We start from the raw sequence: 26,637 nt of genomic DNA on the forward strand, positions 1-26,637 counted from the left end.
CTGAAGTCCCACCTTTCCCTGCATTGTTTCATACTGATTTCTAAAAAAAACCTTATTGAGCTCAGTCCTGTGACCTATCCATGCAATCAAGTATTCAATATGCCCAGACTGCTCGCTAAAAACGCCTCAGTCAACGACCCACAGGCAGCCAAGATTTTGCCCAGGGCAAGCTGGAAAAGTCTATACAGCTACCAAATGTGGAGAAATTCAGCTGGGATACGCCTTCCGCTCCATAAGCCAAGGAAATCATTGGGAAAGAAAGGGTGGGTTTTTTCAATAGTGACAAATCTACAGGTGCACTACAGAACTCAGCCTTGTTTTGGTTTCTCTTGCAATCCAACCTCGTCAAGGGGTAAACTCCCAGGTTCTCTTCTCTCCTAGCTGTATTTCCCCTCCCTCCTGTCTCTCTGTGGCAACTGCTGTATAGACAAAACCCTGTTGACTGAACACACAATAAAGTCATCTGTTACCGAGTCAAATCTTGCCATGGGCTACCGTGGCAGGGGGGAAGAGACTGGGTAGACCCCAAACTGTGGAGTCACCAAAGACGCCCGGGGGGGGGGGGGGAGGGAAGCAGGTATATCAAAATCCAATAATCATTTTCAAAAAAATTGGAGTAATTTATTCGGTATCAGCACATATGACGATCGCCACATGTCTCAACCACTTGCTCACCCAGTTCTCGGTATCTACTTGTGCTCTGAGGTCACACAAGCTTTTGCCCCCAAAAGATCATGTCGATGGCATGAATTCTCTTCCAGATTCTCAATTTATTACCTTAGCTTTTATAGGCCTACTTATAATGTAATGCTTCAAATTGCCTCTAAGATTCTGGCTCTCTTGCAATGGGCTCCTTTACTCCCAACCTGTTCTATCTTATGCAAGTGGGAGGGGGAAAGAGCCAGCCTACCACATTCATCTTAGACCGAGCTGGGTAAGATGCCAGTCTCGACAATTCAAAAACAAAACAATCACAAGACTCCAGATACCAGATGTTTTACAGGAATCCATTTTAAACTTGATCTACAAGGAAGCTACAGGACTATTCTGGCCTTTGGGGCTCTCAATCTTGAGATACGGAGAGGAGAACCATGATGAAGAAGCCACAAATATACCCCTCCAAATCCTTCCAAAAAACCCAAACCCCAATCAGCAGTGAAAAGGAACTTGCAACTACTACGAAACAAGCAAGACTCGATATAGGAGGAGCAAAATCCATCCAGGTCCTTTTGAGGAAAAGAGAAGGGAAACTTGCGAGGACGGGGACCCCTGGGTACAGACAAAATGGACAAGTCACGTTTCACTGTAAGCCAGACATTGGCTATGATTGTCTTTCCCTCTTCGAGACAGCCCATCGCAAGGAGATTCAAAGTGCTGAAGTGGAACAGCAAAATTCATGGTAGCCCCACATCCGTGTTTTGAGGTAGCACTCAGTTACAAGTGGGGGGGGGGGGGTTGGGGAGAGCTGGGGAACGATGTCCAGCACCTCTGAACTCCTGGCTATACCCAGTGGGGTATCTTTTGTTTTTCTTTGAAAAGTGGACCCTCCTCCCCTTCCCAGGTGAATGGAACATGCTCAGTTTGGTATGCGAAGTGAGGAGAAAGGAGAGCCGTGGGAACACAGATCTAGAACATGGGTCTAGCTGCACAGGTCTTTGGATTTCAATCTGTGTGGCGTCGGCTCAGGCAGAACCAAGGCAGGAGAGTGCCCGTTTAAAGCATGTGAAATACGGGATGCGTTTAAAAAGAAACAACCCAAAACAATGTTTATTCTCAGGCCTGGGGGAGAAAAATCATAGAAACACAGCTATGTAAATCCTTCTCAGATAGTCTCACATTTTCTAGGAAAGTCATCTTGATGCTTACAGAAATGGTTTATAACAACTGCTATAAACTAAAGTGCTCAAAAGCTTATTCAGATAGCCATGATTGCGACGGCAGTATTTCAGAGTTTGCCATGAGTGTGAAGATCCATAAACACAATGTGGTGCTCAGGCCAACAGGCTGAGAACAAGCCGGCTACTTCTTGAAAAGTTAAGGACATTCTTAGGGTTACTTATTGTCTCCTCGTGTTTCCAGCAACCAGATTAAATTGGAGGTGGAACTGCCACTACATCGGAGTGCTTGAGTCAGACTTCATACAGACACAAGAAAGATTCCCAGCATACTTCTAAGTGAAATTCACCCTTCATCTTAAAGAGTTTGGCCCTATATTCTCTTCAACCATAAGGGCAGATATGTAAAATGATGAGGAGGAAGGGGGAAGGCAGACTATATATTCTTCACAATAACGACACAGAATTCACATTTAAGTCAAACATAATGCCCTACAGTTCATCTATGCTGAATAACTTATGAACGCTTCTATGCCCTGTAGGAAAGCCAACCATCCTTTTAGCGCCAGTGGATGCCAAGATATAAAAGTTCATACACAAGAACCTAACTTCTTTGAAAAGGTCACATTTTTTCTGTACATTTCATGCAAACTGCGCACGACGTGGTAATGACATCTGCAACACCCCCCCTTTTCAAGGTGCACCTTTTACGATGAGAGCAGACTAGTGCCTGCAAAAAAAAAAAAGGTTAAAAGTCTATGGCAACAAAAAAAAATGAAAAGGAGAATTCTTCCAGCATCTCATTTTTCCTGAAGCAGGGCAGGGATGTTGATATTCCACCCTATAGCTTGGCGATCGAATCCACAGGTGAACAGGTTGCATATCGGGTGGTCTTCACTCCATGCTGAACAACAAACCATTCTTCTGTGACCCTGGGACAGCAAAAAGGCCTGCATTAGAACTGGAAACTCCACAAATCTATTAGTTTCAACATATGCGGACCAAAGACGGTTTATCATCCCTATCGGGCTTAACCTTCCAAAGGCCTGTGTTCTCAACAGACCACTGCATGTACCGTTAATCATTCCCTGCCAGAATAAATCAAGTTGTGCCACCCGTACAGACAGCGGCCACGGTAATCCTCAAATACTGTCAAGAACAACAGCGCCTCAGTGTTTTCAGTACAAACGCTAGCCAGCAGGATCAGCTCCTCACAACTAAATGGGACGTGTGTGCACCTTGTCTTTTGCATTTTGGATTTTTACACACATTTTTGAAGGGCACAATCCAGCTAAACACTGTCAGGTTCCTTTGCCTCCACCGGACAATTAAGAACGTGTTTGAACTTCTCTCACTGCAAGCAGCGATGGAACTAGTGAGCACTTTATTTTGCTAAATTGTTTTGTTTTTATGTGTAGGCACATGGTGCCCTTTGTAAGCCACCCTGAGCCCGTTTGCGGGGAGGGCGGGGTAGAAATACAATAATAAATACAATTTAAAAGTGCCTAACTTTTGCTGGGTTGTCTCTATGGCAGCACTGGGCACAACTTCTCTTCCATTTGTGGAAATCGGAGTTTCATCCCAAGACCATGTAGAGATAATATCACACCTGGGAATTCATTTCATAGGAACAAAGGGGGCTTACTTCCATTGAAAAAGTGTTTCAGACAGGGATGTAAGATGACAGGGTCTCTACTATGGGCAGGAATAACATGATGAGAAGGACTGATCTGTTTACGAAGCAAAACTTGAGAGACTGAGATGGGCTCACCTCAAGCAGCTGGAGGGAAGCTAGGCTTGCACTAGTTTAGGATTGGGTAGCTACTCCCCAAATCTGTGGATTGGAGATTATCAGACTTGTCCCAAGGAATTTCTTTCTTTCTTTCTTACTTCAATTTATACCCTGCCCTCCCCGCGAGCAGTAGCATATTTGTTGCAGTAGCATATTTGTTTAACTTCAATCTTCACACTTGCATGTTGGGTGTTCGCCTAAACAAACAGGTGAAGCTGCCCTGAATTCTCGACATTTCAAAGCTGGCGTGGCGACCAGGACAAAGGCTGGACAATGGATGGTCCCCATCCTAGAATCAGTGCAAGAAAATACCACTGGGTACGTGAGTTGGGGCAAACATAAATCTGCACGATTTTTAAACAGAAGAGGCTACAGTCTTTCCAGCTATTGCACGACTACTGTGCCAATATACTGAAGAAGAAAATTCAGATGTATTCAGTCTCTTCACCCTGGCCTCTTTGCTGTATATGCAAGATTTCCAGAATTACACATGAGAAATTTGATCACAGATATGTGATTTAAATACACTTCTTAATCCTCTGTGACTGGCTGATAAATAATTTACTACAATTGTTCAAGGCCATTGTGCAACGGGAACAGTAACAATTCTGAAGAAGATATCGAAACGGTACCTTAAGTAGCCAGCAGATCGTCAAGTGCTATACTTTTCCTATTGTCATGAGTCACTGTATTATGCATTTAATTTTTTTTTGTTTTGTATATTTGAATGGTCATACTTTATTGTATTATGCACAGTATATAGGGACTGTTTTCACTCATCACACTATACTTTTGCACCGTATATATTAATATTTGGTTTACACACAGTACGGTACATAGTCTTTCCTTTTGTGTGGGTTCTGGTACTCTGTACCAGTGTTCCCTCTAAACTGAGTTAGTGTGAGCTAGCTCACAGTTTTTTAACCTCTGGCTCATACATTTTTGTCTTAGCTCAGTAAGGATGGCAAACTAATTGATGCAGCAGCCAAATCGCTCGCTCACAACTTTAATGCCAGTAGCTCACAAAGTCAAATCAAATTTATTATTAAGAACAGTCATAAGACCAGCAAAATAAACCAAAATAGTACAACACCGAGTCTACGACATAGAATCCTTGCAGCCTTAAATACTAAAATACGAAACCGGTCAATTCCGTCATTAATGGCTCGAGTTACAGTACATTCTACACTTTTTAATTACCAAATAACAATATTTAGCAACATTGCGTGAGACAGAATCATAAGTATCGGCCAATAAAAACTTCATCAAACATTCCTCGGCATATGTAAGATAATTAGCCAAGGGTTTAAAACGTGAGAGAAGGGGAATCAACTGCTGTCTCTGTAGCTCACAAATTAGAATTTTTGCTCACAAGACTGCACAGCTTAGAGGGAACATTGCTCTGTACCCTCTTCAGTTTATCACAGACGTCTCCCCCACCAATGCACTCTCTAAGCTGTGGAGCCTTGTGAGCAAAAATTCTACTTGGTGAGCTACTGGTGTTAAAGTTGTGAGCAAGGGATTTGGCTACTACATATGTTAGTTTGCTCTGGAGCCCTCCTTCCTGAGCTAAGACAAAAACGTGTGAGCCGGAGGCTAAAAAAACTGTGAGCTAGCTCACACTAACTCAGCTTAGAGGGAACACTGTCCCCCACCCCCCGCTTTTTTGCTCTATCTTCCTTCATGCAAAAGAAGGACACAAAGAATCACGAATGTATCTTTATGTACACAACTAAAACATCCCAGTACCTGTCTGTTGCTGCGAGGAAGCCGCGCTAATCGTACTCCAGACATGTCAAACAATCTAACCTGTCGGTTGTCGTGTGGAAGGGCAATGATTCTTTGGCCGACACAAACGTTAATCCTGCACCAGAGAGATAGAAAGAGGTTAGGGACCCAACGGCTGGCCTGACAAATGGGAACTGACAGTTCTTCAAGCTCGCTGAAAGTGATTTAATTGAAGGATTTATCTTGTACATATTTCATGCAAATACATATTACCTTTTTTTCCTCTTACAAAGAGTTAAGGCACTATGTTGTCGAAGGCTTTCACGGCCGGAGTTCACTAGTTGCTGTAGATTTTCCGGGTTGTGTGGCCGTGGTCTTGGCATTATAGGACCTGACGTTTTGCCAGTAACTGTGTATAACACAGAAAGATGGAATACTCTCTGTGTCAAGGTGAGAAGAAAATGGTAGGTGGGCTGAGTCATTATCTTGTAGGATAACAAGAAACTTCCTCAGGAAACAATCCACACACAAAAGAACCTTCTCAGGAAAGCTCCTCCATTAGCATGTCCATAGCCTGGGGAACTCCTACAAGATAATGACTCAGGTCCTACCCCACCTTCTGGAGTAGATATAAATTACCTGCCTACCATTTTTCTTCTCACCTTGACACAGAGAGTAATCCATCTTTCTGTGTTATACCTCTGAGGATGCCAGTCACAGCTACTGGCGAAACGCCAGGTTCTACAATGCCAAGACCACAGCCACACAACCCGGAATATCTACAGCAACTAGTTAAGGCACCGGTGATCCTTTAAAAGGTGGTGCTGATGGTTGTGTGTAAGGGGGGGGGATTTTAATTCCCCTTAATGGTTCAAACTTGTACTGCTGTCACCAACAACAAAGCAGTCCTCCTCTGGCTGAGAATAAAGAGTTTTGTTTATGCAGAAGGGGACTTTGATTTGGGGGGGGGGTGTCTCCTTCCATTACACGGCAGCCACTGAGGGCTGGGAGACCCACCAAGCGTCACTTGATACAGAGCAAGGGCTCTAACCAAAAGTCAGAACTCTAAACCCGCTCTCCCTTTGGGGTCAAATGATGACCATGGAGCAACTGTGTGATCCCGACAGCCAGGCCATAAACAAAATGTTGTATATCATCATGAACACTTAGGATCAAAGGAAACATGACATTTTGTCGCTCCTCAAGATTTTTCTCTTTGACCAAACACAACTGTGGGTACTAAATCTTGAGCACGAAAGCGGCACGCAGCAAGGGACGGCTTCTTAAGTTTTCTCCCTCTGGCACGTTTTTGGTAAAATACTGACTTTGCAGCCACATTCCTGTATCTGGAAGAAAAGATGCAGGAACAAACAACTGGGCGTGGAGAAAGGTTTAAGAAGTTCATTTCTCAACCTCTCCTGAATGAATTTTGACAACAACAACAAAAAATCACAAGGCATCGATAAGCAAAACTGATCATCATGTGTAGTTCGGTCCTTAGTCGCTTCAAGGCAATTCAGGCTAAGCCATAACTGCTGTCCTGGCTCATGCAAACTCATAAAACTTCTGTCACATGAGCACTTCAATGTAATTTAGTTTTTCCTTGGATATGTTAGATTAAGAAACCCTGACTGATTTTACTTTGATGGTCAGAAAGCATACAGAGCTGTTCTAGGGCTGAAGTCAAACTACTTTGGTTCAGAACACTCTGTCTGGAAGCAAGGCAACCATAAACTGAGCTCTTTGGAGAGAGCACAGATTTTACAGAAAAAATCTTTTCAGTGGTCTCCAGCCCTATGAATTATCTCTTGAGTCCCATACCAGTCTCTCAAAAACTCATTTTCTTTGAAGATGAAAATTACCATGGATGCCACTGTTCTGACTTTACACCAAACATTCAAGATGGCAGCAAACTCACATTGCAAGCAGAAACTAAGAGCCGCCGTTTTAGAATGTCCTTCTGCACAAATTTCAGCTTGGAGGTATCCAGGCTAGGGCTCAGCCCTTGCCGAGAAATTTCATGTGATGAAAGTCAAGAAGAAAGTGAAGATCTCCGAGTTAAGGTATTGTTGTTCAGTCGCACAGTCGAGTCCGACTCTTCGCGACCCCATGGACCACATCATGCCAGGCCCTCCTGTCTTCTGCTGTCCTCTGGAGTATGCTTAATTTCATGTTTGTTGCATTGATAACACTATCTAACCATCTCATCCTTTGCTGTCCCCTTCTTCTTTGACCTGCAATCTTTCCCAGCATCAGAGTCTTCTCCAGTGAGTGCTCCCTTCTCATTTGGTGGCCAAAGTATTTGAGCTTCAACTTCAGTATCTGGCCTTCCAAGGAACAGTCAGGGTTGATTTCTTTAGGATTTACTGATTTGATCTCCCTGCAGTCCAAGGGACCCTCAAGAGTCTTCTCCAGCACCATACTTTTCTCCCTTTCTCACAATACAAGAACCCATGGGCACTCAATGAAATTGCTGAGCGGTCAGGTTAGAATGGATAAAAGGAAGTACTTCTTCACCCAAAGAGTGATTCACACATGGAATTCACTGCCACAGGAGGTGGTGGTGGCTACAAGCATGGACGGCTTCAAAAGGGAATTAGATAAGCATATGGAGCAGAGGTCCATCAGTGGGTATTAGCCACAAGGTATAGATAGGGGTTCTGGGGCAAGTGATGCTCTGTCTTCTTGGTGCTTCGGGGGGTCAACAGTGGGAGGGCTTCTAATGTCCTGGCCCCACTGCTGGACCTCCTGATGGCACTGGTATTTCTGGCCACTGTGTGACACAGTGTTGGACTGGATGGGCCTTTGGCCTGATCCAACATTATGTTCTTATAATTCAAACACATCTATTCTTTGGCGCTCAGCCTTCCTTATGGTCCAACTCTCGCAGCCATACATTACTCTGGGAATACCATTGCTTTGACCATACGGACTTTTGTTGGCAAGATGATGTCTCTACTTTTTATTATGCTGTCTAGGTTTGTCATAGCTTTCCTCCCAAGGAGCAGGCGTCTTTTAATTTCATGACCGCAGTCACCGTCTGCAGTGATCTTGGATCCAAGTTAAGGTGGATTCCAGCTAAGCCTCAAAAACTGAACATCAATTGGATCCCCAGGGTTATTACATGGAGGTCAGCCAACCCCTCCCACATTTAATCTTGTGGCTTTGCTTACCTGTTCACTGCAGAATCTGTACGGATAGTTGCAATAGGTGATCTCATATTTTTCAAGTCCCAGACTTTCACAGTACGGTCATCACTCCCCGAAACAACATTATCCCCCACAGTGAAGACCGCCGAAGTCACAGTGCTAAGGGGCAAGAGGGGGAATACAGAGCCACAGTTAGCAACGCTGCCTGAAATATACTTGTCAAACCCCAAGTCCACCGGCAACTAATCTTCCCACTGGAGGAAAGAGTTTATAACTCCGACTAGGATAAAATCATTAAAATCAGAGGTCCTCCGTGGCATATACTTTGCAAGCAAAGAGCCCCAGATTCAATCCATCATGACGTGTAAAGTGGCTGGGAAATAGTTTTCTCTGAGTGTGACCCTGGAGAACCACTGACAGCCAAAGGAGATACAGAGGTCCTACTTGGAATAAGGCAGCTTCTCATACTCCACTGCTGGGACCAAGATGAAATTAACCACCCCACACATGCACCACCACCATTGTATATCTCTCAGTACATTGTAACGGCATATATTTAAACTGTTATCAGCCAATTTCATAACCAATCTTGGCTGAAAAGTCAGGCATAGAGGGGGGGAAAGTGCCTTAGCCTATAAGGAAAGAGCAGATGATGTCAATCTTGTATGTTACACAGCGGAATATTCCAAAAGGCCATTTTACCACCTTTTCCATATTGGAATCATAATCGCCGAGTCAAGGAGGATGAAAATGTTTAACCCTGGTGACCCAAGGACATGTTAACTGTTAAATCTGAAGAGACAAAGGCAGACGTTTTAAGCCTTTCCTCGTGTTCTAGCCTGCAAAGCCTTTAGCTCATGCTTGTTAACAAACCATTTCCTTCCTGCTCCCGGTTCATTACAGTGTGCCTCTCAGCTCAATTGCTATGGATCGCATTTAATGACCTAGCCTGCATAGCTTGGGGGTCACATACATCAATTGCTTGGAATTTAGTAATTTTAATTTAAGGTGTCAAGTTGCTCCTGTCACTTCTATTGTACTGTGAGAATTTGATTTCATGTCCTGCTCAGCCCACTGATTGAGATTAGTATTATCCAAGTCACAACGGACTAGCATGTGCAAGCCCCTCTTAATTTAAATTGACATCAAATTAAACTTTAATTAGATCCAAACACCATTGTATCTGTGGCACCAGGATTTTTAATGCCGTATCAGAGTGCCACTGAGCTGCCCAGGGTAATTATGTGGCACGAACCAAAGGTCTTCACTCCAGCCTTCTGATCCTCAGGCTCCCAACACCAAATTATGCATGCCTATGTGGCCACACAGCTGTGTGAGGCACAAATGCTTAAGAACAATCACTGAACCCATGGAAGATCTCTAAAACTCGACACACAACCACAGCTGCATGAGTGTCGAGCCTCCCAGGATATCTGCGTGGCAGAGCATTGCGTACTGAAATATTCATGCCAATGAAGCATTTTGCCGTTCCACAACACATGACAATAGATTTGATTCTCTCATCATGCATTAAAATTATTCATCTAGTTAAGATTTAAAAGCAACTGTTCAAAAGCTCTCTACTTTTCAACTTCTGCTCAAAAACCTGAACGCTTTTTGATGTATTGCAATTTGCATCCTGACCTATATCCCAAAGGTACAGCATGTATTGCATGTTTTGAACAGATAAAAAAAGATAAAAAGATATAGCCGGTGCAATGCAGTGGTTAGAGGGTCGGGACTAGGATCTAAGAGACCCAGGTTCAAATCCCCCACTGAGCCATGGAAGGTTGCTGGGGGACCTTGGGCCAGTCACACATTCTCCACCTCACCTTCCCCACAGTGTTTTTGTGAGGATAAAATGGAGAAGAGGTCTCCCCATTGGAGAGACAGGCAGCATATAAATGAAGCACATAAATAAGGAGTTGACTCTTTGACTGAATTCTTTGCCTCTAAACGTTCGCTTAATAGACAAAGGTGTAGCATTAGCTCTTGAAACTCCTCATGCTGGCACACAGGCATAGTCTTGGCAGTGCCTGGCAGTGCCGTCGAGCTCCAAGTTTACAATGAGCACCTCCAGTCAACAGTGGCCCCGCCCACCATATTATCTCTCTCTCTCTCTTTTGGCTGCCAGGACTTCCCCAATCAAACCGGATACCAATGTTACTCTAGCATTTCTAACATCTATGCTCATTCCCACACTCTGCATCCAAACCCTGCACCAGACCCCTAAGCTCACCAAGTCAATAGATGCAGACGGCAGCACGACTTCCTGCTAAGGGACTGGGTGTCCCATTTGCTTTTTGTTCTTGAGCTGCATTATAGCACAAAGAGGGTGGGCTGTGGCTCAGTGGGAGAGCCTCTACTTGGCACGCAGAACACCCCAGGTTCAATCCCTGACATCTCCACTTAAAAGGGCCAGGCAGTAGGTTATTGGGAAAAGAATAACTTTGTTATTAACATTCTTAATAAGCTAACCTCACCCACTAGAGTTAACTATTTAGTCATGATTTTATTGAATGTGGCACCACAGGTCTACTCAAATCACAGGTGAAACCAAGCTCAACGGACACTCATTTGCCCCTTTTCATTCTAGTTATTTCTTAAACAGTCATGAAGCACATCCTGCAACATTGGTACTGAAAACACCCAGGAATTAACATCAACATGGAATCGCAGTCATCTCCATGCAAACCAGAAGCTCTACCCACATATCGCTTTGTGGCCATCTCAAAGGTTGGGCGATGTGCTTCAACATGCTGCACCATACTGACTCAGTTCAGACACCATTCATGAAGTAACCCAAGTTCAGACAGAATCATACGAACCACAGCATAATGAAAACATGGCTGTGTGTGACACCAGAACTGTGTACTCAGGAATCACAAACAGACTCAGACTTTCACCCGAATGCTGAACCTTTTCATATTTTTGTATCAAGCAGTCAGAGCAATGGGGCTTCCTGAAGGACAACCCAACACATCTTAACAGAGGGGGAAAAGAAAACAGACATATATTAGATGCAAGTTGGACAAAAGACCAGATGGCAGAAGTGACAAACGCAGACCACAGCCACATGTCCTGTAGTGAAGACTCTTCCAAATTTTACAGTTCCCTTATTCAACATACTTGAACGATTCCTCAACCTTCTATCTCAGAGTTGCATTCCTATATGCCCTTTTCCTTCCCCCTCAAGGAGAATAAGAAACTAAGGCCATTCCCAGAGGACCCAAAATTTGATACTTAGATTGTTAACAGTGATGTGCTGAACCCTACCACTAAACAAAAGGAAACAGCATTACTTATTACCCTCTCGTATGAAGAACACATTAGAACCCTGTCTTAATCAAAGGGTATTTCTACATTGTTATGTTTTAAATTTAACATTCCAAATGTTGTAGGGAATCGGTCTGCCTCTGAATAGGCATGTTTATTGAGGGAGGGTGGTTATTTTTAAAGGGGACAAGAACTCCTGGGATTGTGTCCTTTAAGAGGGACATTGGTGATCTTTTCCTGTGGTCTGATGAAAATAGTGATTAAAAATCAGACTGCTGAGGGAGTGGCTCACGACAGAATGGTAAGTCAAAGACGTTCCCCTCAAAGCACCAAAAAATTTGCTCTAAGAGCTGCCCTGAGGCAGGATGGTTACATTCTTTTCCTCGCCCTTGTAAGCTCTCTGGAGCATCATCTTTAAAAACCAGGGAAGAGCAGCTGTCTTAAGTTTGCTGCGGCAAAAACAAGGAGGATGGTGACATCTTAAGGACTAACTCCAATTTACTGTCAGATCTGACACTTCCTCTGGCTTGAACTGGAAGCTAGATTAGCCAAGCTACTAGAAACAGAAGTTATCTCCTACGTAAGGTAAAAGATAAAGGTTCCCCTTGCTCGAAAGCCAGTTGAATCTGACTCTAGGGGTGTGGCGCTCATCTCCATTTCCAAGCCGAAGAGCCAGCGCTGTCCGAAGACGTTTCCGTGGTCATGTGGCTGGTATGACTAGACGCTGAGGCGCACGGAATGCTGTTACCTTCCCACCGAAGCAGTACCTATTAATCTACTTCCAATTTATTGCTTTCAAACTGCTAGGTTGGCAGGAGCTGGAGCCAGAGACAGGAGCTCACTCCGTCATGCGGCACTCGGGTCTCAAACTGTTGAACTACCGACCTTCCGGTCTGCAGTTCAGTGTCTTAACCACTGGGCCACCACAGCCCCTATTAGCATAGTGTAAATGGTCAGTACTCCGCCTACTGCTATGGGCCAGCAACTGAAGCCTGTTTATTTGAGCTGTTTGGCTAATGCAGGGTGTTTGAATGGTTTTGCAGAAGAATGGAAGATGATGTAAACCAATTTGGGTTTGTGCGGGGATCCACACTACTAGTGGACCATTACTGCAGTATTCAGTTCTTTGATCTGATGGAGTATATGGGATATTGCTCATGCCACAACAAATGTACTCATCTTTCAGGTGCCAGACTCTTCACTGTTTTATGTGTGCGCTCCTACATACCACCACACACATTTATTCAAATTGGCAAGAAAGTTCCTCATGGATGGTTCCCTAATGCTCTAATGACAAGGTTAATTTTAAAAAGAGAAGAAAAAACAAAATCCATGTAATACCTTTTAATGGGGCCAACCAAAATGGCAGATAACACTGTGCAAAAATCTAAGCTTAATCAGAACTCTTCTCATCAGGGCTAGGTGTTACAACAAATTAAAAAATGAAGATGGAAAGAAGTAGATTTTTGAGGCCAAGGTCTTGTCGTGTGGCTGTTTACAACTTCTTTCTAAACTCAAAAAAAGCCTGTGAATCTAAATCCACCACGAATGGCAGCTCAAGGCACTGCGGTCAGGAGTGTATCTTTGCCCTGCACTAGGAGGGGAAAATTCCTTTGCATTGCGCTGCAATTTTCAATTTGTAGCTGCCTCTGAGATTAGAACAACAATACAGGAACAAGAACAAAGTCAAGGTTTTTTTTGCTTACAAACTAAACTGAGGCTTGAACTCAAAGTTAATGGAAAGCAGGGGGGCTAAGCGGAGCATTTGGCTGATACGCTGGCATCTTGTTTGGAGGCTTAATGACAAAACACACCCCGCCCATGCTCACCCTGTGCTGATTCTGAAAAGTTTAAATAAGGAACCGGGGAAGGGAAGGCAAATTAACATCTCACCCCCCCCCCCCCCCCCCCCCCGCCACACTCCTCTCAGTGCTGGGCCTTCCAGCAGTTGTAGCCAAGTTAAAACGGTGGTTAACATCCCCTCGGCTAAATTAATGAAAAATGTCAACAAAAGAACATTCGACTCGGTGTTAATGGAACGCTAAAAGGCATTAGGCTTTTAATAACTCAGTGCGGATGACAGGTATCTGTGGGCATTAACAAAAAAAAGTTGGCAAAGAAAGAGTAGACTTGTGACACCCTTAAACGGTGGGTCTCCCCACAGGGAGTTTGGTGTGCTACTACCGTTCTCTGGAAAAAACTTCAGACTCTGCCAAGCCCCAGCAAAACTCATTTATCTTGTCGTAGGGAGCAGCGGAGCATGTACTTCCAGCTGACAGAGTGGCACTTTCTCACCACACACCACTGCCTGATCTGGAACATTCTGCTCCCTCCGTGGGTCTCAATCAACGGAAATACTGTAATGCTAGCACTCCTCATTAGGACTAACAGCTGTCTCCCCAGTCACACAGAGACACAAAACTGTTTTGCATAACAATCTGCTGAAATTTCACACTCACAGGGAAAAAAAAAATATGATGCAGAAAATGCTGGACCATGAAATGCTGATGCGGTGTGCGGCCTGGAATGGCGTCAAAAAATTAACCCCGTGGTGCCCATTTCACTCGCCGGGCATGGTATTCGAGAGAGCCATTAGAGATGCATTAGAATTAATCTTTTTTTTCTCCTTAGCATATCGTCTTCAGGAAGAGACGGTAACTGTGACTGAAGAGGGTCCTATCAAAGAACTAGGAAATGGCAACAAATACACAGGACTAGAATCTTTGTTTAGACGTATTTGGAGCCAGCAGCATCACTTCATGCAGGTAAAAGGAGACCGGGAAAACACGTGGGGGCCATTGCCTAGCAACCATTTCAGAGTCTCCTGCTTCAGAATTAATTAAACAGCCCCGTGTGTCTGGTGCTTCACAGAGTTCAAGAAGACTGATACCCACCTCAAAAAGCTTACAATCTAAACTGTAGCATCTCCCTTATATATATAAAAGCCGAATGGTGGTGGTACTTCTCTGGAATATTCCACACGCTCCGGAATTGGTTGGCGCCCTGATGTGTCACTCAGAATCTGTCCCTATCCACTGCCAGCATTGCTTGAGTCTCGCCTCCAACATTCTAAACAGTTTGCTGTTCCTCCCCCTCCCCATAGCCAGTCAGAACACAGTTATTTGCATATGCAGCCTCATTGGCCTTTGCCTCGGAACACAGAGGTCATTTGCATATGTGACTTGATTGGCTTTTGCCTCTAACATTCTAAACAGTTTGCTGTTCTGAGGTAAAATGTGTCCAATCTCCAGGTGAGGGCTGGAGATCATTCAGAATTACAACTGCTTTCCAGATGGCAGAGATCAGTTCCCCTGGAGAAAATAGTGGGCTCTGTATCCTTATATGCTGCTGAGGTGGCCCCCGTATGACAGCCAATATGACGTAGCAGTCAGGGCTTCAGAGCATGGGAGAGGCTGCAGGTGTGTTGGGGGGGTGGAAAGCTGAAGAGTGAGGGGGAAATAAAGGTAGGTTGATGATTGGCTGGGAAGGAGATAGGGTTGCCAACTCCAGGTGGGAAATTCCTGGAGATGTTCTCCCGACCTTTGATGGGGCACCTTTGGTGCCCACGCCGGAGGTTAGGAGTCTGGGAGTGCTCCTGGATTCCTCCCTATCTATGGAGGCCCAGGTGGCAGCCACTGCCGGCTCGGCCTTTTACCATCTTTGGCTGATCCGGCAGTTGGTCCCCTTTCTTGATCGCGGCGACCTGGCTACAGTGATCCATGTGATGGTCACCTCGAGATTAGACTACTGTAATGCTCTCTACATGGGGCTGCCTTTGTCACAGATTCAGAAGCTGCAGTTAGTGCAGAATGCTGTGGCCAGGCTGTTGATGGGTCTCCCTAGATGGGAGCACATCCAGCTTGTGCACTGGCTGCCAATAGCTTTCCTAATCCGCTTCAAGGTGCTGGTACTTACCTTTAAAGTCCTATATGGCCAGGGTCCAATGTACCTGAGTGACCGCCTTTCCCCATACATACCCCAGAGAGCACTACGGTCCGGGGCCCAACATCGATTAGTGAACCCAGGCCCTAAGGAGGCCAGGCTTGTGGCAACCTGAACCAGGGCTTTCTCAGTGGCGGCTCCTACCTGGTAGAATGAGCTCCCGGAGGAGATCAGGGCCCTGCGGGACCTCTCACAGTTCCGCAGGGCCTGCAAGATGGAGCTCTTCCACCAGGCTTTCAATTAGGAGCTGCTGCCACCACCACCACCACCAACCTCATGGGAACATGGGTTATTGAGATGGCCCATTACAAGTTCGAGCCACAGTGCTTCGACTGACCGCACTGCCGAATCGGGCTCGGAGCTTCATCTACAGGCTTCCATCTTGCTCTGACTGAATGCTTAATAACACCACTGAGCACTTTATTTTGATAATGGTTGTTTTTATATGCTTTAGGTGTTTTACTGTTTTATATTGGCACGTGGTGCCCTTTTTGTGAGCTACCCTGAGCTCGTTTGCGGGGAGGGTGGGGTAGAAATTAAATAAATAAATAAATAAATATAGTCTTGTTAGGACTTCACTTACAACACTGTAAGATACAGAAAGCAGCAAATGTCCAGGAGATGAACACAAAACATCACAACTATTTCATGGGAAAATGCTCTCTTCCCAAAGTACAAGAGCGGTACTACTGGGGGGAAGGGTCTCTATCCCGCAGATTCAAAGCAGTGACTGGGGAGGGAGCACCCAATGTGTTCAGACAGGGAAGGATTCCAATTCTGAACACCCAAGTTCCAAATTTGGGGGTGTTTATCTCTCTATCCTGCCACAGGAAATAAGCTTTCCGGCCAAATTTCTGATCTAAAACGGGATGCCCCTGCCATAGGAAATTCTCTTTCTACAGCTTGTTGTTGTTCAGTCGCACAGTCGAGCCTGACTCTTCGCGACCCCATGGACCGCATCACACCAGGCCCTCCTGTCTTCCGTAATGTGCCTTAAATGCCCTTAATCTTTAAATCCCTTCTTCCAAGAACTCTTCTTGCAGTTCGCACAGGTCCCTAACGTGCAATGCAACTGCAACTTAGCTACAAGCACGAACACAACTGAGTTTATCAGCTTCTTCAATCCCCACCTCCACCAGACCACCTTTCCCTCTCGCACAACCAGGCACTGCACGTTCCTCAAGGCACAACTCAGTCTTTAATTCACAAGCGTCACACTTATTGTTTGCACACAGAAGTCCACAACCATCACCTTATTACTCCAGCATTTCCTTTGTCACAGAAGCAAACATTTTATATCCTTCCATTCTCAAGTTTATAAATGACTTATTTTTAAACAAAGGCACCTGAAAATTCCTACCTAAAACATACCTATAAAGCAGTGTGGTGCTTTAAAACAAAACCCTGTGCTGTTATGTTTAAGTCTGGCTGGCTATGCTCGGAATTCTGTCTCAAAACCAAGTACGTCTGATATTAGAGTCAACATTTTCAGGTTTAAGACAGAATTAAAGTGCCATCTGCTGGAGATATCTATGCCAACAGAACTTTGCTTTTAGATTTCAGCTGTAGATGTCCAGTTTATAGCTCACAAAGATGACCTACCACTGGAACTACCTCCCAATTACGCAAACCACCCACTTCCCCAGAGGTAGTGACTCACCAAACCTATTACTTAACTGTTCCACCATTACTTGGCCCTACATTCAACCTGGTAGGCCCTGCATGTATTTGAACCTAAGACATCCCTTCACCTTACAACTCAGATCCTTCCAGAAATTCTTTTCATGGATTTCATTTGTACCTACAGCTTTGAGTCATCAACTAATGTCAGCTCAAGGGATATATGCATGTATATCAGTCCTATGGTCCAGATATTTTTTTTTGCTACAGACCAATGTGGCTATTTTTATACAAAACTAAATGCAGGCAAACAAGCAGAACAAAATAGAGATGGGTAAGCAAAAACAAACAAACAAAAATCAGAAAAACGTAGAGAAATCAACAACAGCAAGAACAGAATCACCACCACCAGTTGTGAACTGACTGTATTACATGCAGACCTCCTCATTCTGGGGAGAATGACCTATCAGGTAAAAGGCCACCCCTCCCCCCCATCCCCTTGGCTTAAGCTCCAATTCTGACCATGACACACACACCCCCCAACCTTACTTAGACTGAGCTACAGTTTAGTGGCCCTCACTCAGCCCATTACTGTTTCCGGGCAACAAAGCTAACTCGCAGGGATTTCAGGAAGAGATATTAATTTTAATGATTGATTCAAAATATTTCCAAGCCTGCCTTTCTCCCAACAAAGTTGGGACCCAAGGTTGGTAACACAATAAAATATACGCACCAGGTACATTACTAATAGGAAGGAAGGCTGCATAGTATAGACGGATCTCGTTAGATCTTGGAAGCTTAGTAGGGTCGGTACTTGGAAGAGAGATCGCCAAGGAAGATTCTGCAGCGGCAGGCAAGGACAAACCACCTCGGCTTAATCACTGACCATGGAAGCCCCTTGCTGGGGTCACCATAAGTTGGCTGCAACTTGATGGCACTTTACACACCTAAGTTACTAATTACCAACCGACTAAACCCAATCCACATAAAATGCAAATGCAAACCCAAAGAGCCAGCAATAAACCAAACAAAACTACTGACAATGCCTAAATAAACAGATACTATCTCCCTTGAGCAGAAACAATCAAATTAGTTCATGGAGTGCTAATTATGAAGCCCCAAATGCCTACCTAACTACTTCTGTCTTGCAGCTCCTCTGGAAAGTTAACCGTGTGGCTGTTTTCCTCACCTCTTCCAGAAGACTGTTGCAGAGAAAGGGGGCAGTTACTGAGAACACCCAAGCATGGGTTGCAACACAGCCTACCCTAGGGAGGGCAGGAATTGAGAAGAGGAACTCTACTGTGTAGACTGGAATTGCTGCAGGGGTTCGTAAAGGAAGAGGTGGCCCTTCGAGTAGGTGGGTATCCCAGGCTGAGAAGGGTTTTATGGGGAAGCAACAGAACTTTGAACTGAACCCCAGAAACAAACAGGCAGGCAGCCTTAAAAGGAGAGGAATGTGCCCTTAGCAGCCGGCCCCAGAAAGCCATCCAGCTGCCTCATTCTGCACCAAGTTTCCGTGTTGTCTTCAAGGGCAGCCCCACAAAGAGCATGTTACAACAATCAAGCCTCAGGGTTACTACAGCATGGCCAGATCTGCTGCATCATGAAAAGGAGAATGTTTCTGGGAAACAGGCACCTGAGGGGGGGGGAAAGCATTTTTTCGCCCCTGTACTCACCTGCTATTTCAGCAATAAAAGAGGGTCCAACAAAACAGAGAGAGGGTCTTCACAGTATGTCAAAAAGGCCTGTGTTTCATCCAAAGCGCAACACAACATTCCCTATAATACAGCCGCCGACCCACCAGCATCCTCTCTGCCTTCTCAGGATTCAGTATGAGCCACCCAGCCAAAGCATTTAGGCACCAGCCAAGGGCAGAGACAGCAGCAACTGGAGGCTTATTTAACCAAATGCACAGCTGAGTATATTCAGCATATTGATGACACCCAGCTCCAAAGCTATGGATGATCTCACTAAGGGGCTTCGCAAAAGAGAAGCCTGAACCTTGCAACACCCCATCCCCCAACAAGAAATACTCTACTTCAGATTCTTCAGCCCACATAATTGAATATCATCAGCATACGGCTGATGGCAACACACCCCAACATCTCCTGGCAATCCAGTGATTTCTTACAGATCATTTTAAAAGTCACACAGCCACACAGAAACCTGTTGGGTAGAAAAGAAGACATCCCCAGCACCATCTTCTGAAACTTCAAAAAGCAGAAGCACTGGAAAACAGAGCAATCTGCCACCTCAGTCCTTCCTGCCAGTCCCAGAGGATAACATGGTTGGTGGTATCAAGAGCAGTGTTCCGTCTAAGCTGAGTTAGTGTGAGCTAGCTCACAGTTCTTTAGCCTCCGGCTCACACATTTTTGTCTTAGCTCAGGCAGGAGGGCTCCAGAGCAAACTCATTTATGCAGCAGCCCAATCACTTGCTCACAACTTTAATGCCAGGAGCTCACAAAGTAGAATTTTTGCTCACAAGACTCCACAGCTTAGAGGGAGCATTGATCAAGAGCCACTGAGAGATCCAGAGGAACAAGCAGGGACAGCCACCTGCCACCTCTCTCTCACTGAATGTGGTTCATGAGCACAATCAAAGCAGTTTCTCTGCCAAACAAGAATGCACAGGTCCAACAATTAAAAGATGTGGTTGCTTTTCAAACATCACTTAGCAACTGGAAATATTCCCCTGCAAGTTCACTGTACACAAGAAACAGGACAACACACAGTCAATTACACCACCACAATTATACCAACACACACAGAGAGAGACAGAGAAAGACAGACAGACAACCTTGAGTTCCCTCACAACTCTAGGGTCCAAAGTTAGGACAGCCAAACACAGGTGGGTCAAGATGGATATCTAAAACACTACAATAATATTGTAGGCCACAGGGGAATGTGGGTTCTCCATAAACAATTGTAACGAGTTTCTAGGCAAGGGACCATCCATACAACCTCCTGCAAAGGCCCAACTCCTGTATTTTTGACATGCCATGTTTGTGAAATGGTGACCTCCTTTTGCTTTCAGTCAGCAACAGTCAGGAAACTCCAGGTCCAGCAAATGGTACAGGGGCACCTGAAGCTGTAGTATTCCTGAAACTAAGGAGAGCTGGAGATGACTGGTATGTAGGGTAGATAAAACTCAATGATTTTTGTAAAAATAAATATCGGATTTTAAAAATTTAAATCTGGGGTTTTTAATTTAAATTGGATTTTTAATAGAATGCTTTTTGAAGAAAAATCTATCTAAAAATAGTTTTCTATTTAAGATAATTATAGTCCAAAGGTTATTCATCATAAAATATGGATTAGTTCTTAATTATGTAGCATGAGGCTGTATATTCATGCAATGTTTAAATTTTTTGGTAAGTGAATTCCATTAATCCATTCACAATGTCACGTTCTCCCAGAGGTTTCTGTAAGATTATTTGGGGCAATTTTTTGGTTTTGCAGTTCTTGAAACTGTAAATTTGTATCTGCAGAGATAACATGCCTCTTCTTCACAGCAAAATTTTTATAAAATAAACATACAGAGATGAGAAAAAGACAATCCCATTGTTCCTCTGCAAATCTATGCAAACAGAACCAACCCCATACCTCTTAAGTGCTAATTTTCAAGAAGTTCAATTAATAGAAGATTGTTTGGAGTGGAATAGATCTGTACAAGGAGCCAAGTCTGAGGAGGGAGGGGCAAGCGGTAAAAATGGAAGGGAAAACTTTGGAGGGGGGAATATGTGTGTGTGTGTATAAACCAAACGAGAAATTTCTTGATATAACTGTAAAACTAATCTGAAAAGTCATTACTCTAAAAATGAAACCTTCATCTTGTTGTAAATAGTAAGATTATACCAGCAAGAATGAGTCTTTATATAGAAAACAATGATTTAAATCTAGTCTTATTGACTAGTGATTTAAATCAAATCCACCCTTCTGGTATGCATATATGAAAACACCAGGAGCCAAATGTAAGGTACTCTGAGCTTTCTAAATGAAAAGTAGAGTTATAACCTTTACTCAGTGAACTATAGCACTACATCTAGTGCAGATCACTTGGGCTTCTAACAGCCAATGAGCTGAACTTCTAGTTTTTTTAGAGGCATAAAGCCTAAGAACCTCTTGCCTGGTCAGTGAAAGACACTGCATAGCTTCACAGTTCTTCTGTCTTTACCATGAGTCTTCCTGCTCACAGACCTGCCACAAGTGAGATGACTTGACTGCCTTTTGACCTTGATCGCTATTACTGTAAAAAATACCCACGGGGCCTCAGTGGAGTGTGCTTTTTAAAATCCCAACATCCAGTTATTTACTCATTTATTTAATTCGATTTTTACCCTGTTCTGGGCAGCTTACAACATACCAGTGTAACAGTTTAAAAGATTAAAACATAATACAATAAAAAGTTTAAAATTCCATTTCATAGGTAAATTACAAGATAGCGGTGATCCAATTAAAGTGCTCTCAGCAAAAAATTATCATTGGAAAGAGTCGACCAATTCTTTGACCTGGAAAGGATGACTATGAATGCCAACAACAATATTTAATATGCTTAAAGCTGCTTGGTTATTTTCCTAGCATGTAGTCCAACTTACTTAAACTGTTTCTATCACCATGGCTTTTTTCTTTTTTAAGTAGCACCCCTCTCTCAGAAGCAGAGTGCAACTCCCACTCTGGCTTGTTTTAATTTTAATTCAATATTTTAAACGATGTGTTCAATATTTACCATTCCCTGGAGTGCTGAATGTCCCTTTTCCTCGTGTATTTCAATTCATGTTATACAACTTCATCTAAAAGCCTATATGCTATGGAGACTTTTTCAAATAAATTAAATGTAGCAGAGTGTGACCCAAGCACCTCTGCCCCAACTACCTCAATCAGAAGTCCTGCTAAAATGGGGGCAGAGGAGAAATGGGGCCTCAGTTAAATCTTCACAACTACACTAAGTTCACCATTCATGATGCTGCACAAGTCCCATGAGGACAGGATTGCTCCAGTGCCCTGACAGATGGTTTTGGAAGCTGCTACTGGAAAAACCAAACATAGTTCAGCACAGTACTGTAATAAGAACTGTCATTTAACACACACACACGCACACACACACACACACACACACACACATATATCCTTTCAGAATCCTACTCTTATAATGAGTGCTGTCTCTTACTTCTTGGCAGCCGTACAAAGTTTGTAACCAGGAAGGAGGAAAGGGGCATCTGAAAGAATCTCATAATTAAAAAAAAAACAAAAACAGGCAAAACCCAGAGGACAGATAACCTTTGGCACAAGCAGCCCAACAGAATTCCCCCTTGAAAAAACCCTAGGAAACAGCCGTCACTTACTCTGTATGGCCCTGAAAGACATTCACAGAATGGATAGAAGGGTCTCTGAAATCCCACAGACGGAACGTTGTGTCGCGTGATGAGGTCACCACAAGACGCTGGGTGGGATGTGTGCAACAATGTGTAAGTTCTTGGTCATGTCCTACAACCACAGATGAAAACATATAAGGCACCAAGGAATACAAGACATTTCATTTCCACAAACAATGGACATGAAAAACATCAGAGACAGTTATCTACATATTGACTGATGGCAATCAAAATGGCCGCCTATGAAAATTCAGGCTTTAATACTAACTAGGCAGGGCTAACACACAGTTTTGGTTGCCCTACATGAATTGGAATTTTGCCCCTAAAAGTGTTCTTGTGCCTTACTACTCATTCCTGGACACCTTCACGGACAGATTGAACTCACTATTTTACCTTCCTGTCCTCAACCACCCCACAAGCACAATTTACCCTACACAGTTATAATGAGCACTGAGATGAAAACAGACAACCTGACTTTAATAAATACACAGGGACGGTGAGGTAGGCAGATACTCTGAATGGAGAAGAAACTGCCATCCAGCCAACAAGTTGCCAAAAGGACAGTCCCAAATCAGGCATCTCTGGAATTCTGGCACCTTAGATTGCTTTTACAGCTGAAGAGGTGTGACCAGAAAATTTTATTTCTTTACTGCATTTATAGTCTGCCTTTCTCAATGAGACTCAAAGCAGATTACACAGGGTAACTGGTAACAGTCTATATGAAAAGACATAATAAGCACAGAGCAGGTCAATCTAATCGACATGAGAAGACATGAAATGACCAGTGTACTAGACTAGGATTCCCAAAATCTTAATGACCACAGTTAGGAAAATGCCAGAGAAGTTGTAGTCAGCTCTCTGGGTCGGATCCAGACTAAATGTCCCACTCATGCAAGGCACTTCTGTCACCAGAATAGAACATTCCTGCCCCCCCATCTCCCCAAATCACTGCTCCTAGTCAACAGAGGACCCTCAGGAATAGCATGAGAGGGGTCTGCAACAGGAAGAGGGAATGGGTGGATATTACCCAACCTGTTCTATAAGCAGAAAATTCTGTCTAGCTGCAACCCTTTGTATTTTGAAAGCCCTGCTGCTAGATCCATCAAAGGTGCTCCAAACCAGTGGCTTAACACTGGACATCCTTGAGCCAAAGCCATTGTCCTGAGGGCTGCAATATCATAGACTGAAAGGAGATGGAAATCATCTAGCCTTTGGTAATCTACACTGATTTTAACTTCCCACAGATTAACTCACATTTACCAGTTTGTCACCTGTCATTGACAAGCACAGCAGAAGTACATAAGGTTTTCCATACTGGTAACGCCAGCCAAGGAATAGTTTAACAAGAGGCCTTCCATGCACAACAGGGAGCGGGAATCTAAGATAAACTTCTCATATCTGAGAAGGAATGCTTTATTCCCCTTGAACCAAGCCACCAGGGAAGAAAGTTCTGTCTATCCTCTAGCAAACATCAACCTCACTCAACCCCAAGCTTGAATATTTTTTATACCTATAACTGCTTCCCCGTTGATCCTAGCAGAAATGCAGAAGATAAAAAACCACTGAACCACAATCTGTAAACCAAGATACACAGATCTCTTCATCAAGCAGAATCTGGTCCAACTACTCATTTTGCATTTCTTGCTTTATTCCCCTTGAACCAAGCCACCAGGGAAGAAAGTTCTGTCTATCCTCTAGCAAACATCAACCTCACTCAACCCCAAGCTTGAATATTTTTTATACCTATAACTGCTTCCCCGTTGATCCTAGCAGAAATGCAGAAGATAAAAAACCACTGAACCACAATCTGTAAACCAAGATACACAGATCTCTTCATCAAGCAGAATCTGGTCCAACTACTCATTTTGCATTTCTTGCACCTATTTATGGGAACATTTGACAGCGTATCGTAGATGGTCACAGAGGGTGCAAAGTGTCCATTATTCAGCCATGGAGTTACTGGGGGTACACAGATCTCTTCATCAGGCAGAATCTGGTCCAAGTTCCAACTACTCATTTTGCATTTCTTGCGCCTACTTATGGGAACATTTGACAGCGTATCATAGATGGTCACAGAGAGTGCAAAGCGTCCATTATTCAGCCATGGAGTTACTGGGGGACCTTGGGCTAGATGCTTCCCCTCAGCCAAGCCTACCTCACAGAATTGACATTGAGGATACAGCAGAGGAGGGGAGAAAACTATATAAGCTGCCCTGACTCCTCAGAGAAGTGCATGATAATAATGGTGATAACAATTAAGTGTCATCAAGTCACAACCAACTTATGGTGACCCCATTAAATTCCACTTCATGGGCTTTTCAAGACACTAGAGCAGCAGAAATGGTTTGCCACTGCCTGCCTCTACCTGCAGTCACACATACTCAATAATCCACTTTCTTTTTTGTTTGTTTTTGTATTTTTTTATATGTGCATGTGTGAGTGTGTGTGCACCTGGAAGTCATGGCGACCTCTGGTGACTGAACCCTGTTGGGGGCCTGGAGGATATTCAGAGAGGTGGCTGAATAAAGCCTGCCCCCCACCTCTGGTATTTCAAAGAGGTCTCCCATCCAAGTACTTGCCAGAGTCGACCCTGCTTAGCTTCCAAGATCTGACGAGATCGGGCTTCCCTGGGCTATCCAGGTCAGGTCACTAAATAATCCACTTTCAATTCACTTTCAGTGCATTTTCCAACTGGATTTTCCAGTTCACACAGTAAAATCCTGTTGGAAAGTGGATTGAAAGTGGATTATTTAGTGTGTGTGATCGCAGCCTCTGTGAAGCAACCCTAGACTTCCCCAGTGGTCTCCCACCCAAGTGCCGACCATGGCCGTCCCCTGCTTAGCTTCTGAGACCTTATGAGCTTGGGCTAGTTTGGGCTATGGTGCTTCTGTGGTTAATACCTGGAGCAGAAAGTTGCTGTGCAAGAAATCTGCAGAGACTCAAAAACTACATTAGTTAATGTTTGACAAGAATGATCTCAAGTTTATGGATACATTATGCTGGATAAGCAAAACAACCAGTGATCATTTCTAAGTAGCATACCATAGTTCTTAAAGGACAACAGAAGTCCCTTTGCATGGCAAGGGTGGAAAGGACTACCTTTTTTCTTGGCAGAAACAGCCTGTAGACCTTGGGCTCACAGAAACAGCAGGACGGTTCTCAGCATTCTGAAAGCTCACATTCACAATCATTTGCAGTTTACTCTCCTAGACTCGCCAGCAAATAAAAACATATGGATTTCCTAAGCTGTCAAACAAGCAGCGCTTGGAAGTGGCAACTAGCGTCAAGAGCAACAAATACCTGTCAGAGAGTGCACAAGTTCTGATGTCTCCACATCATAGAGGTTTGCTGTCCTATCCCACGAAGCGGTCACAGCTTGCTTCCCTCCAACCAGCCAATCCGCTGCTATGACTACACCTTGATGGCTTTTCAGGGTGGTTAGAGGAGCCCGGATGGTAGGGCAATCGCTGGAACCGTCTCCATCTCCGTCAGCTTCGTCTTTATCAGAAAACTCAACTTCATCTTCCCCTGACATTTGCTGTCAATTTTGAGAATACGTAATAAGGCATTAAGCCTGCCAGGCTGAATAGGGCTTAAAGTCCAACCAGCGTTGCCGCTTAACGTATCACAAATACACAGGTCCCCACCAATGCTCCCACTATGCTGTGGAGTCTTGTGAGCGAAAATTCCACTTTGTGAGCTCCTGGCATTAAAGCTGTGAGCGAGCGATTGGGCTACTGCATAAATTAGCTTGCTCTGGAGCCATCCTTCCCGAGCTAAGACAAAAATGTGTGAGCTGGAGGCTAAAAAACTGTGAGCTAGCTCACACTAACTCAGCTTAGAGGGAACACTGGTCCCCACTACGGTATATATCCCGTGTTAATGCATAAGTGAGACAGCTGCAGGAGAAGCAGCGATAGGGG

General features: G+C 44.1%; 1 protein-coding gene across 3 annotated transcripts in view; it reads right to left on the reverse strand.

Annotated features, from left to right (window-relative positions):
* Positions 1 to 2,609: 2,609 nt before the first annotated feature.
* Positions 2,610 to 26,637, reverse strand: part of WDR37 (WD repeat domain 37) — a 63,485-nt gene continuing 39,457 nt past the window's right edge. For all 3 annotated transcript variants that reach the window (XM_015423205.1, XM_015423203.1, XM_015423204.1), the window contains 5 exons: positions 26,015 to 26,252; positions 22,685 to 22,826; positions 8,529 to 8,663; positions 5,377 to 5,491; positions 2,610 to 2,767 (listed from right to left, as the gene is read on the reverse strand). In XM_015423205.1, coding sequence (XP_015278691.1) covers positions 2,636 to 2,767; positions 5,377 to 5,491; positions 8,529 to 8,663; positions 22,685 to 22,826; positions 26,015 to 26,252 — 762 coding nt within the window. In that variant the 3' untranslated portion in view covers positions 2,610 to 2,635. The remainder of the gene's footprint in view (positions 2,768 to 5,376; positions 5,492 to 8,528; positions 8,664 to 22,684; positions 22,827 to 26,014; positions 26,253 to 26,637) is intronic.

The sequence above is a fragment of the Gekko japonicus genome, unplaced genomic scaffold, assembly GCF_001447785.1.
Source record: "Gekko japonicus isolate JY-2015 unplaced genomic scaffold, Gekko_japonicus_V1.1 scaffold839, whole genome shotgun sequence".
Classification (NCBI taxonomy): Eukaryota; Metazoa; Chordata; class Lepidosauria; order Squamata; family Gekkonidae; genus Gekko; species Gekko japonicus.